Here is a 14,684-nt window from a genome sequence, read left to right on the forward strand (position 1 = left end):
CATCCAAGTGCTTAGCTGACTGTAGTCCATATGAGTTCATCTGAGTAAAATAAAGATGACCTCTGATTTACACTCCTTTCTCCTTGAGTCTTTGAATTCTAAAAACAAAATTCTTGAAAAATAAATGCCATGGCAGTATCACAGGAAGTCGGGATCTCTTTCCAGCAGTTACAGCAGTATGATGCTACCTCCACCCCCCCCCCCCCCCCCCCGATTCCATAGTTGATTGCGGCTATATGTTAATAATAATCCAAACATTTGTATAGCGCTTTTTTTCCTCCTCTCGGACTCAAAGCGTTCAAGAGATGCAGCCACTGGGACACGCGCAAGAGGCCAACTTGCAGTGTTAGGGAGTCTTGCCTTGAACTCCTTACTGAATAGGTACTAGCCCTAGCCAGGATTTAAACCCTGGTCTCCCATGTCAAAGACCGTGCCTTTAACCAGTACACTATCCAGCCACTGCTAAACGCCATTATTCAAGTGTGCATCCAGAAAAAGTTGAGACCTGTTCACAGTGGTCAGGTGCGTTGCAGGATTATTCTGCATGTCAACTCACAGCCCATACAATTCTATGGAGCTGTTACCAGTACTACGTTGTAACTCAGCCTTTCTCAACCTTTCTACCCTGGAGGAACCCTACACATAGCTTTTGGATCTCAAGGAACCCCTGCATTTATTTTGCAGGAGGCATGGTCTTTAAAAGTAGGTGTGACTGTTTGTCACTACCCCCATTACACTGCCACTCATTATACTGTATCCTGAGCCCCCAATTTAGTGCTTCTTGTTACAGTACCACCTATGAAAGTGTGCTCTATTATACTTCCCCCACGATGAGGGAAAATGCCAAGGAACCCCTGCAGAGTACTCAAGGAACCCTGGAAGAGAAAGCCTGTTGTAACTGATTGCGTTATTCTAAGTCTATGGCTGGTCTCCATTGCAGTTCGCACTCATAAAACATTATAACACATGCGTTATGCAAATTACCACTGTGAACCTAACCTCAAACACTATCACTGTGAGTTCTGGGAACAAAAATGAGCCACTCTTTAACAAGGATTTTTAACCATTACAAACTATTAATCAGATCACCCATGCAGTATGAATAACGGAGGAGAAGGTATTCAATAAAATAAAACTATAAAACAAAAAATGGAAGTAACCATGGCTTACCTCCTGGAAAGGCTTAGAGGAGAACTGTACTTTTACAGGGAGGCTCACTTCACACTTGACTAAAAACAGGGCGTTTTCTGAATTGGAGAGCACCAGATAAATGGAAATGTTGTAAGAGCCTACGCTATGTATTGGATCCATTCATGCAAAACCATTTACAACACAGGTTGTGCAGTGCATGATCATTACAGATAGTGGAGGAAAGTCAGAGATGTCATAACAGCAATACAGAATCTTAGTCCGGTAATTCTTTGCCCCCACATGTAGTTAAATAACTATCAAAGAAACTGTTCTTCTGTAAACTCTACATACCTATAGAGCTTTTAGCCAGCAACACTAGAAAGCTTTTCAGAGGTATCTCATCACAGCCTGTGTGAAAAAAAAATGCCTTGTTTACCAGTTGTTTGCAACGATTTGTGTCAGCATCGGGCTAGAGGCTACAGCTGTACCATGTAGCTATATTGCTCCGACTCCACAGCCCTGGTTACACTTCTCTGTCACTATTCACTATGTTTGTTGCTGTTCTTTGTAAATGTCATATTTTCTTCACATAAAACATGAAAAGATGAGAAAAAAAAAGCCTTTGTATTGCTATTTGTCCGTAATTACTGGAAATATGTGCCATTTAGAATTTTATTTAACTTTGATAGTTGTCCTGTAAGGAAAAATGTTTAATTTCTTATGTGGCATGTGCATACATATAATTGCCTCAGCTGCCATATCCTTGGATCCTGTCCTTCCATGTGAAGAATCTTAGTTGTGCTCTGTTGTGCATGTAGGCTGCTTAAAGAGACTCTGTAACAAATTGTTTATCTTTATTTCTTCTATGCTATAAGTTCCTATGCCTTTTCTAATGTGGTCTGGCTTACTGCAGCTTTTCCTAATTGCACAGTAGCTGTGTTATCTCTGTTATATGATCTAATCTTCTCTCTATAGTCGGCACAGTCAGGCTGAGGCAGTCAGACTGGAATGTGCAGGGCTGCTTGTGATTAGCTAGAAGCTGTACACACCCCCTGCAGGCTCTGTGTGACTAACACACTCTGCTTAGCTGAGCCTATTAGAAGCTGGTTAGTTTGTTTGTAAACACTGCCTAAAACTGGCAATTACAAGCCAGGTTTGCAGCAGAGAATGGCAGAAACAGCACAGAGGGGACCAGGAGCACATAATGAATAGAATGGTATGCTTTTTATTGTAAGAATTTCAGAGTACAGATTCTCTTTAAGCCAGCTTTTTTACATTTCCCAATTACATTTGGGAGCGCAGGATAGTTGCACTTTTCTAAAAAGGTACAAACGGGCACAGGGGATTGCCGCTAGCAGAATATTGGTAAAATTATTGCCAATTTCTGGTAGTCCTGCTGAGGCATTTGGCTGCAGTAGTGTCTGAATCGCACACCTGAAACAAGTATGACTGACTGAGGTGACTAATATGTGTCTTTCAATGGCTAATTCCAGTCATGTGACTGTGTCTGGTTCTTGTTTTAACCTACAGTCTGTCAGATGATTACAATCTTTTCCATTCATTTATGTAAATTAAATCTTTAAACTAATTGTTCATAATGCGCAGTAGAAAACTGACCATATGCTACAGCAGTATTTTTATTACAAAGTCGAAGATGTGGAATTCCTTATGTGGTAAATGAGTGTCTCAGACTGTCAGACACAATGGGCTCTTCTGCTGAGGAAGTGGTATACGATGTCTGTGGAAGACATTGTGGTTACCTGTCGAAATTCTTTAGGCCTTTAAAACTCACATATACTTGTTGAGGCAGTGATGATACAAATACGAAGATTCTTTTATGGGTCTGCATTGGAATAATATGTGAGTGCACTGAGCCTTCTATGCCTGCTGGGCATACACGGCTCGATTTTGCCGCTCGATTCTCCCGCTCAATCGTTTCGCCGCTCGATTCCGCAGTCAATTGTCTTATCTTCCACTCGTTTTTCTTATCTCTTTCTGTATTAACGCGGTAATCCCTGAAGGCCTGCTTTTGGCGGTGCAGTGCAGCCCCCGGGCTGCACCGCTAACGCCAATTGGCAGTCTGAAACCAGCCTCAGGCTCGTTCTTACCACCAGGGAGGTTAAACTGTTCAGAAAAATAAGAAAGTTACCACATATTTCCCTAGTTTCACAATATTATGTAGTTATTAAAATGGTTAATTGTTACGAATTTGCTTTGAGCTGATACAAATTTTTATGTTAATTTTATGCACCTTGCTCTCTTTACTTGTCAGTATATTAATAATAATCTTATGTAGAACGGACCAGAGGCGCCAACAGGATAAAATCAAGTAGTAAAATGTTTAAAAGATGCTTAGGAGGTAGTGGTGGACTTACCTCCTGCAAGCAGACACATGAAACTGTCCAAACAAAAATTAATTTATTGGCATACTCCAGGGGGGTTGCAACGCGTTTCACAGGATTAGACCTGCTTCTTCAGGCAATACAAATAGGAGCACACAACAGTATTCAGTCCGGGTAACACCTGGCACCTCAGTACTACACTATATTGGGCTCTCGGTTTCTCTTTTTAAATACCGTAATAATTATCTGTATCACGTCTTTTATTTTCCATGCACTGAAAAAATCTATCAAATACAAACTGAAATACCATGCGATTCCTTAAAATAACTATTGAAATATTGCGATAGGTAAAATCTTTTTTTTTTTTTTTCTGTAAATGACAACTACTACCACATGTTAAAATCTTTTTGAATTCAGAAAAAAGTCTATGGCCAGTTTCACACTGCAAACTGGCGGTGCAGCAGCCGCACTGCACCGCCAGAAACAGGCCTTCGGGGAATACCCCGTTACTACGCGGTATTCCCCATCTGGCCAAGCAGGAAGTGACGCTCTCTTCCGCCCATGTGCTCCACAACGTTGTGTCGGAAAGTGTTAAAAGAAAATCCCAGTGTCGCCATAGACTAACATGACTTCTGGTCCGACACAGGTCACTGCAAAAGCCGCGCGGTAACGTAGTCAGATCAAGGACTTCTGGTGGACCGCACTGCGACGCAGGTAATGTGTTTCCCCCCTTAGGCTTGCATTGGAGTGAGGTAGCAGTGCGTCAGTATGACGCACCGCCCCAGTGTGAAAAGGCCCTTAAGCACTTAGGACCTAATTAATTCCATTTTTTTTTTCTCTTGGGTTTCTCCTAGGACCTAAGTGATATTTTCACACCTTATTAACTAAATGGTTTTAATGCAACCAGCGAGCAAGAAAGTGGTTTTTCACCTACTTTTTGGTACTTTTTTTTAGTTGCAGAGTGCTGAAATGTTATTTTAAATAGAAGATGAAAATGATCTCCTAGGGTCAGGCCCTTAGGCCCCATTCACACTAGAGCGATTTGCTACGATTTTGGCAAAACGCTCAAACGCTAGTGCTTTATAAAAGCGCTAGCGTAATGAGACCCTATGCGCCCGTTCTTACTTGAGCAATTTGCGCTAATCGCCGCAAATCGCCCAAAACTGGCAAAATCACCGCAGTGTTTAGTGAGTGATTTTTCCCCGGGAAAAATCACTCTTGCAAAACGCCTGAAAAAATCTCCGGCGTTTTGCGCTTCTAAGTGTGAATGGGGCCTGAGGGCTTGTTTCCACTGTTGCGACGCGATTTCGGCCGCATTCCGACGCTTGTAAAAACGCATGCGGATGCGTTTCCACATGCGTTTTTACCCGCGATTTCGCCTGCGATTTCGCATGGCAGGGTGCCATGCGAAATTAACCATGACACTGCCAGGGCTAAATAAAATTGAAAAAGGTGCGAAATCGCACGCGAAATCGCGGGTAAAAACGCATGTAACAAACGCATGCGTTTTTACTATTAAATACATTAGCGGCGATTCGCACGGATTCCCGACGCAGGCGAAATCGTTGGCTCTTTTGTGCGTTTTTTTCACGCTGAAAAAAACGCACCTCAACAACGCTACAGTGGAAACAGGCCCATCCACTTGCATTACATGTGCGGATCTGCATGCGTTGGACGCATGCAGATTCGCGATAGTGGAAACGAGCCCTAAATGTTTTTTGTTTTTTTTTTGTCTCCTTCTTTACTAGCCCTTTACGTTTTACTGAACTCACCTTAGACCATGAATTGAAGCAATGCACTCACAATGTACTGCAGAAACATTACTCACATTCTGTTGGTCTCGGGCTATTACACATAAACCTATTTGAGGTATAGGTTCCATGGCCCTGCTTATGTACGTGAAGAGAAACTAGCTCCATACTAAACTGAAACTGAAGACAAAGGTCATTGTACACTAGCAGCAACAAGTACCCTGCAGCTGACTTGCACTTATCCTGCAGTCAAAATGATGCCAAACTGAACTCAGTGTGTGTGTGTGTGTGTGTGTGTGTGTGTGTGTGTGTGTGTGTGTGTGTGTGTGTGTGTGTGTGTGTGTGTCACCTGCAGAGCCTCACACATAATGGTATTTGTCAACAAGGTTCATGGCTGTTCTTGCTAAAAGTGTTGTATTTGTTATCTCTGTAGAGAAAATCATCATTGCATTCTACACTGCACAGTTGCACAATGTTCTGGGGTTCTGAAGCATAGAATTGACTAATTACAGGCTTAAGTTAGAACAGAAATAGCACAGCTGAGTGTGGTAATAATGGCAGAAGCAGACAGTGATAAGGCAGAGTATGCGCAAGTTTAACTGCCCACATGTCATCCAGCTATTCTACCCAACTGCTAGTCTCTGGCTGGCTGCATTATACTTCTTCTCTCTTTCTCTTTTCATAGATTTGGAAATGACCTAGCTCTGATAAAGGTCAATTGTCAGCTCATTTTTCTTTTCATTTATGAAAATGAAATCATCTCTGCTCTAAAAGATAAGCATTAGCATAATAACCTGTAAAGAAAAACATTTCTGTTACAGCTGATATAAATCCTGCAGTAAATCTGCAGTGTGCCCATTTCCTGCTTTCATGGAAACAGACATAGGGTTAACATCCTGTATTTACAAAATAGCTGCTCTGCTGAGGCAACCAGCTGACACAGTTTAGAGATCAAATTACACTCCTGATTAGTCACAGATGAGGCGGGATTAGACAGGCTAAATTTTCTAAATACATACAGGGTGCATTTCTCTCTGTTTTTCTCCTCTCCTCTGCAAGAGTTCAGATCCACGGTAATGCAAAATGTCCATTGAAATGCAGTTGGTGGCATTTGCACCCAAAATATTGTAGGCAATGGTCTGAATTCTGAAAGGCTGGTAAAAAGGGAAAAAAAATCTGTTCACAAAACTTTTGCTTGATGCAGCACTAGTGCGAAAACTTGAGCACAATCTGTTTGGAAAATGAGGGAGAGTGTTGCCATTCTCACCTTGCTGTTCCTGGCTGATGAGGATGCGCTGGGTGTCAGGGATCACTGCAGGGTAAAGGCCACACAGCAGAGTCAGAGCTGCTCACACATGGATGTACCGTCTTTCCCTGAAAATAAGACAGTGTCTTATATTAAAGATAAAAATAATCCACTGCGCGCTTCCAACCTAAAAGCAAATAGCATACATAGTGTAATCCTGTTTCAACTATAATTACAGATATCACACATCCACTGTGTAAGTGACCACTCGTGATCCCACCACCTCTATTATAAGAGCGGCTCACCAGATTGTAGCCACCAGATCAGGGTGAGGTACTCGCTCAATATATGGTACATTGGGAACATCAATGATCCATAGCCAGTTTCCTATAGGGTTAATTTCTTTTAATCCTCAATAAAACACATAAAAACTCTCATTGCGCAATATATAGAGACAAGATAAAATCATGCTGCGCTTCTCGCGCCCTCCATACACTTACAAGCTCCCCTTAGGGATTGGTAGCATATCACAGCGGCAAGTCTGCTGGGCCTGGTGTGCCTCTCTGAGTCCGTACGCGGCGTCCCGCTTGGTCCCCTTATGGCGTTCACCTCACCCGAACTTCCGCATACAGCGTCAGACGTACTGGCTCCGCCCTACGCGTTTCGTCACAATGACTCATCAGGGGCTAGCGTTGCCAGTACGCCAGCCGCATAAGTAGTGTCTCGCACGTGACGTCAGCGCCTCTCTCCGTATAACGTTGCCCTGAGGCTCACCACTGTCACCTGCCATTACAAACTCACATATATACAGTACACAACAATTCCTCCCTAATCTAATACAGGACCAACTCCTAATCTACCTAAGTGTATTCCCCCACCCCAATGTATACATATATATACTTTTGAACGTCGCTAGGCCGCGCATGCTCCATAATAGCCCGTATATATCCATAGTGCCATCTTGTGGTCATTTTACTAAGTGCTTTACCTACAACTCCCTATAATAAATACAATAACTCTACATGTATTGCCCTCAGTCGTTACTAATAAAGCAATTCAAATCAAACTCAATATTTAAACCTGTGGGAGCAAATGAGCTCAAATTAAATATCCACCTACCCTCTGCTTTAGATAAATCCCTTACCTTACTGGACCCTCTCCATTTTGGTATCCATTTTTCTATCCCCATACATTTTAAACCAGAAGGGTCACAATTATGGAACTTTTTAAAATGACTGGACACACTATGCGTGTCCAGCCCTTTCCTAATGTTATAAATATGCTCATTAATTCTCTTGTGCAGTGCTCTAGTGGTGCGGCCCACATACTCTAGGCCACATGGGCACCAGAGGACATATACCACACCAATAGTTTTGCACGTAATGCACTGTCTGAGGGTATAGTTGCAGCCAGTATTCCTGGCCGTGAAATTTCCCCCCCCTCACAGGGCAGGTCTCACGGCATCCCCTGCAAGTTCTGCATGGAAAAAAGCCCTTTTGTCCCAATAAATCAGTGCCCTCCGTAATCGGTGGATCAATGCAACTAGTTACCATTTTGGATCTGAGATTGGGTGCCTTTCTATATACAAACTGTGGTTTTTCAGGCAAATACTTACCCAGTACATCATCCATCTTAATGATGTTCCAATGTTTTCTAACTACCCTTTCCATTTGTCTATATTGGTTACTGTATCCCAACTGTAATGCATATTCATGATTTCCTGATGAGTTGCGTACTGGGTTACTGATGAGTGTTGATCTTTCCATCATCCCTACTTCCCCAGCTATCCTTTCCACCTCCCTTCTATCATATTCCTTCTCCACAAACCTTTCGACAAGGGCCTGGCTCTGTACCTTGTAATCCTCCTGGTATGTGCAATTCCTTTTGATACGCATTAATTGTCCCTTTGGGATGTTGGACAGCCATCTATCATGATGGCAACTTGATCTAGGGATGTACCCATTCCTGTCAGTGGGTTTGAAGTGTCTTATATTAATTTGTGCTCTAAAAGATGTACTAGGGCTTATTTTCAGGGAATGTCTTATATTTCTATTAGGAAGTGTCTCTCAGCAGAACATTTCCTGTTCCTTTGTACTGTGATATTCATGGATTTGAAAGTATGCTTCTGTACAGCTCCGGCACCTGCCCTGTCTTCCCTGCACACAGCTGATAACCTTACTGTGTGCTGGGATGACAGGTTCACTGCCCGATTGGCACTGTACCACTGTGTCCCCACTTACTGGCTGCCTCTTCTTCCTCTTTTACTTCTGCTAGGGCTTATTTTCGGGGTAGGGCTTATATTTCAAGCATGCTAAAAATTCCAGCTAGGGCTTATTTTCAGGGTAGGTCTTATTTTCAGGGAAAGAGGGTAAATAGACATCACAGTGCCTGGCAGGAGGCAACATTGGCATTCAGCCCAGATTATTTCCAACAGCCATGGCCTTTACTCTGCAGCAATCTCCTACCCCCTATAGCTGCCTTTTCATCCAGCATCAGCGAGGTAATGGCAACACTCTCCCCCTCCTGCCTCCAACCGGCCTTCATCAAACAGGCTGCCCCCCTAGGAGTGCATAGGCACCATTGGGGTGAGGAATCAGATAGGATGGCTCTTACTATTGGCTGGCGCCTTTTGCTTCTTATAGTTTAAAGCATGCCTGAGATGTAGTGACCGACCGCTTAGAGTTGGTCTTAAAAACAGGGCTGTGGAGTCGGAGTCGTGGAGTCGGGCAATTTTGGGTGCCTGGAGTCGGAGTCGGGAAAAAATGCACCGACTCCGACTCCTAATGAATTTGTAACTGTAATTAAAATAGAAAATATGATAAAATGTTCTATTTCTCAGATAATAGTCATTAAAAATAATGTATATATACAGTATATATACAGTAATAGCTGTGCTTAGTCTACAAAAATGAAATAAACCAATCAAAATTAGTTACTTGTGCTGCTTCAATAAAGCAGTCCCCGTATTTTTAAGGTCAGATATACATATCTGATTGTGACTGTATATGTGATGTGTACACAGGAATCTCTTATATATACTAAATAACATCTATGCTGTAAGAATAAAGCCTGATGTGTAGCCGTATCACTAATAGAGATGGTCAACGAGATGGAAATAATTCTGCATTGATGCTGATTTATGCAAATGTATGCACTCCCTTTGCTGATGAAATCAAATAATTTGATATGTTATTAAAATTTGGTTTGGTGACTACAAATTAAAGGTAAACTGAGACGGGTGAAAAGTAAAGTTTTATACATACCTGGGGCTTCCTCCAGCCCCCTTCAGGCTAATCAGTCCCTCACTGTCTTCCACCACCCGGATCTTCTGCTATGAGTCCTGGTAATTCAGCCAGTCAGCGCTGTCCGGCCGCATGCCGCTCCCACAGCCAGGAACATTCTGCACCTGCGCAATAGTGCTGCACAGGTGTAGTATGCTCCTGGCGGCGCAGTGTGTGCATGTGCACTACGCCTGACTGGCTCAAGTACCTGGACTCATAGCAGAAGATCCAGGTGGTGGAGGAGGACAACGAGGGACTGATTATCCTGAAGGCGGCTGGAGGAAGCCCCAGTTATGTATAAAACTTTAATTTCATCTGTCTCAGGTTTACTTTGTTACACAGTAGTACTATACTCTACATATGCACTCCCCACAGAGCTGCAGGGAATCCACTGAGAATGCTGTGCACACTGAACACAGAGGTGTTGTCTGTTTACAATCTCCTCATTCCCCTGCAGAGTACCTGCACATCATTCTTACATGTACCCACACTTACATTGCCTAGGGCCTGATAGATGTTCTTTGTTCCGGTTTGTACCTTTTACAAGTACTCTTACCAAGGACTAGTTTTAGTCTAAAGGGAATAAATATAGTAGTCTACATATCCTTCTCACTTCAGTTGTCTTGTAAAATTCCTAAGCGTTGGCAGTTAAGAGACGAATTTCATGTTACATACTTTTAATCAACAAAATTGTAATATGCAAATTAGAGGAGTCGGAGTCGTGGAGTCTGAGTCGGTGGAATCCTAAACTGAGGAGTCGAAGTCGGTGGATTTTTGGACCGACTCCACAGCCCTGCTTAAAAATGGACCAATTTTACTTGTTTTACTGACTGCTGTAACCTTTCAGAATTGACCTTCTCATGCGATAACATGCTTAGATAAATATATGTGAGGTAAGATTAGTGTTTTTTTTTTTCCGTTTGTTTGCATTACCAGATGTAGTAATGTGTTGCGAATTGAGGCCAAAGCGTTGCTTCTTAGTAAGAACCATTATCGTGTTGCAATGCAAGCCGTGTAAAAGGTTCACTTGGGAAAGCAAGGGTCCTTGTGATTGGCAGTTGCGTGCACTCGAGATTCAGATTGAAGTGCATGCAGTGTAAAAAGGCCCATAATCAAAAGGCATTGGCACCAAATGAAAATTAAACAAAATGGTGTGTAAGTGTTGGCTTACTGGTACAGTTGTACAGCAGTAATGTTTATTAAAGCACTGAAAACCAATGCTTTTCTGTGAGTAGTGGCCATTTTTTTTCAGGTCAAAAATGTGCCCTGTTGTGTATGGATTAGAAGCATAAACAGTTTTTCATTATTTTCTTAGAGCATCCCAACCGGCTGCTTTATTTGCTTATATTTGCTCTGTCGGAAGGTGGATATTCTTTTTTTCTTTTTTTTTTTTTTTTTTTTTTTTTGGGATGTGTGGATGCCAAGTGAAGTGTGATAGAGATCGGTTTTACCCAAGGATGAATTTTCCATCTGCCCCTTTGTTTTTGTTTTGGCTGCTTTTGTTTGTTTCTTATCTCTTCCAGTGTTCTTATTAGAAGTAGACTTTGTCACCTGTTTTGTTTTTCAAGCTTCTTGCCTACTACTTTTATTTGTGATACTGAGACTAGCTCTCTCTGGGAACCATAGCATCTCTTTGTTCTGTTTTTTTTTCGTTGTAGATAGTTCTTGTAAACTTTGTTTGCTATCTCTCTGTCTCGTGGTCAGGCTCCTGTTTTTTTGTTGTTTTGGTTTTGTACATGTATATTTTGTGAAGTTTTAAACAAACGATTAGGAGCAAAACGCCCGTAAGCAGGGCAGTTGCCATGGACATGTTAACTCTTCTAACAAAAAGAAAGTATCTATCTAGGCAATTAGTAGATAATATCACCATAAACTTGCAATATTCATCAAAGATTTTATTGAGGAACTTATTCCAAAACACAATAAAACCATTTAAAAATCCCATAAAATACACGACAGGTATTCCGCACACTGGTACAATATATAATTAAATGTGTAATATTGTTTGAGAAAAGCACATGGGTATAGATCAAAAGTATTGGCTAACAATCAGAAGTAATAACCTTCCACAATCCAAGGTAAATGAGCCATATAGTAGGAACACCCGATCAGCTGATTTCGGTGCGCGGCTCTGAGAGCCGAGCGCCGAAACTGTGCGCCCCATAGCAGCAATGCTATGCTGCGCGGGGCACGTAGCGGTAATTCGGGGCTCTGGCGGCTGTCAGACCCCGAATTACATCTCCCTCCAAGTTGCGACAACTCGGAGGGGGAATAGTATTTAACGCCGCCTCGGAGTTTAGCGGCAGCGGTAAGAGCCGTCCGCCAAATTGATATTCCCCCTAGGAACACACTGTCATGAAAAAGTAAATAGCTGCTTAGCATTGTAAACAATCTTTTACCCAGTCCTGCAACTCCTAGTGGGAACCTGCTTTCCTCCTGTGCCCCTTTACGTGTTACGTGACGACTGTAACTTCTCCAGAAGGTAACGTAAGGGAAATTTGTTCCCTCTTAAATACACTACTTTCCCACCCCTTCTAGCCTTCTGTTCCCGCTTTTCCTCCTCCTGTTTCCTATTAGTCAATCTAACTTGCATTCTTGCAGAATGGATGTGCGCGGCCATAGATTGACTAATGGAAACCTAGTTCCCACCATCCTGGGAAAATCCTCCAGTCACCTGCAGTGGCTGAGTTTTGATTTTTGCAACAAAGCCAGTCGCCAGCCACTGCACCTGCATGGCTGTGATCGCACGTATCCTCCATCACGCTCCCGCCACCCAGAACATCCTGGGAATGTGCGGTAGGAGAAAATCTCCTACTGCGCATTCACTAGTAAATAGTTGGCCAATATGCTAATTTTTGCCGTAAGCATGTCCAAGCTCAGTATATTTCTTTGGTGTGGATGTTATTTACAGTAAAGGGTAGTGATCATCTTTCGGTCTCATTATTTCTGTGCTTTTCAGGTTGTCCTTGGTTCTAAATTTTAACAAAATTTGTTCTCAATCTTACAGAGCAGCCTTAGAAGAAGTTGAAGGGGATGTTTCAGAACTTGAGCAGAAGCTTGACAAGGTAAAAATCTGAAGTCTGTCTAGCCTGAAATATTTAAGTTATAATTATTTAACATTCTTTATTCATCCTAATGTTGCCCTAATTCTTCAGTGCGATGTGACAGTCGCCTGTTCTGCAGCAAGTAATTCTCTGATAGGCTGATTATTGTCATATTGCACTCTTGGCGATCCATTTATGTCACACTGAACCATTTGCAGGATGAAAATGATTTTAATGAGGATCTTGCTGTGTTTCATAAGGCAGTATAAAAGTTGCATTGTATTGTGCTTGACAGATTGTAGGCCGTGTGCCAGTTTAATTCATTTTACAGATTGACCATGTAAACACTTATGCCCAGACTAACTGAAAAGTGACCAGCGCTTGCTGGCTGTCAGAGTAAATAAGCAGACTGTGAGCAGTGACTGTGCAGGCGGAGTGTTATCTGAAGCGGCAAACACTTTACTTTCTTTCTTCCAGCTAGTGAAACTATGCTCTGGAATGATCGACGCTGGGAAAGCTTTTTGTGCTGCCAACAAGCAATTTATGAATGGAGTCCGGGACCTGGCCCAGTATTCGAGCAAGGACGAGCTGATTGAAGTAAGCAGAATCTGCTCTGAATATAATGAAGCTACGTGTAACTTACACTGTGCATGGAGACAGATGCTTATTGCACTATGCCTGAATTTCTTATTTGTATGGCAGTGTGTGCGAATATGAAAGAAATGATCATCTGCATAGAGCTTCCATAAAACACCATTTTATTGGATCATAGCAGTGTGAGCCAGCTAATACAGTACGCTTCAACTGGTCCTTAATCATAACTGATATACTTTATTATTATTAATATAGGTCTGACATCTTCCGCAGCGCTGTATAGAGTATAAGTATTATGTTGTCACTTAACTGTCACTCAGAGAGGCTCACAATCTAATCCCTACCATAGTCATATGTCTGTGTATGTATCGTAGTCTAGGGCCAATTTTTATGTGTATCTATAGTAGTGTTGGGCCAATTTAAGGGGACACTAATTATTTTATCTGTATGTTTGTGGGATGTTGGAGGAAAGCTGAGTGCCTGGAGGAAACCCGCAAACTCCTTGCTGATGTTGCCCTGGGTGAATTTGAACCAGGAATTTAGCTCTACAAGGCGAGAGTGCTAACCACTAGGCCACTGTGCTGCCTGGTATACAAGGTTATATGACTGTAATAAATATTACCTGATGCTATGCAGGACAGTCCCAAAAGGGGAATTGCTAGGGCCCGAGCAAGGAACTAGAGCACAAATATATCAAACATAAAAGTGAACTATAAAAACAATACATAAGGGTGTACAAGAAGCAAGAGGTCCCAAACATTTCACATTACAAATGATACAAAAGATCCCACCTAGCATTTAGTTCACAAAGGGAATATGTCTCCAACCCCAAAATCCTGCAGCTTCTCTCAAAAGTAAAACACAATTATACTATGTACTAACGATATACCAATAAGCTATATATATACGATATACTTAATACTAACTAACTAAATACTATGTGTAATAATGCTACACTAACTTTATACCTATATACTATATATTCGCTGTACTTTATACTACCTAAAAACTTCGGTATGTACAATTATGCTTCAGTATATACTATATACTACCTACATACTACGGAAAATCACTGTACACTGTATACTAACTAAATATTGTTTGTATAGTCACTACTAAATGTAGATATATGCATATGTATATATGTGTGTGTGTGTGTATGTATGTATGTATATATATATATATATATATATATATATATATATATATATATATATATATATATATATATATATATATATATATATATATATATTTATATTCTCTCTACAGGGCTGTGGAGTCGGGCAATTTTG

At 41.7% G+C, this 14,684-nt stretch overlaps 1 protein-coding gene across 1 annotated transcript in view; it reads left to right on the forward strand.

The window, feature by feature from the left end:
• ACAP2 (ArfGAP with coiled-coil, ankyrin repeat and PH domains 2) overlaps positions 1-14,684 on the forward strand; it is a 121,992-nt gene that overhangs the window by 26,159 nt on the left and 81,149 nt on the right. Inside the window, exons 2-3 of the mRNA XM_068233321.1 lie at positions 12,759-12,816; positions 13,273-13,392. Coding sequence (XP_068089422.1) covers positions 12,759-12,816; positions 13,273-13,392 — 178 coding nt within the window. The remainder of the gene's footprint in view (positions 1-12,758; positions 12,817-13,272; positions 13,393-14,684) is intronic.

Source organism: Hyperolius riggenbachi, chromosome 4 (assembly GCF_040937935.1).
Source record: "Hyperolius riggenbachi isolate aHypRig1 chromosome 4, aHypRig1.pri, whole genome shotgun sequence".
Lineage (NCBI taxonomy): Eukaryota > Metazoa > Chordata > Amphibia > Anura > Hyperoliidae > Hyperolius > Hyperolius riggenbachi.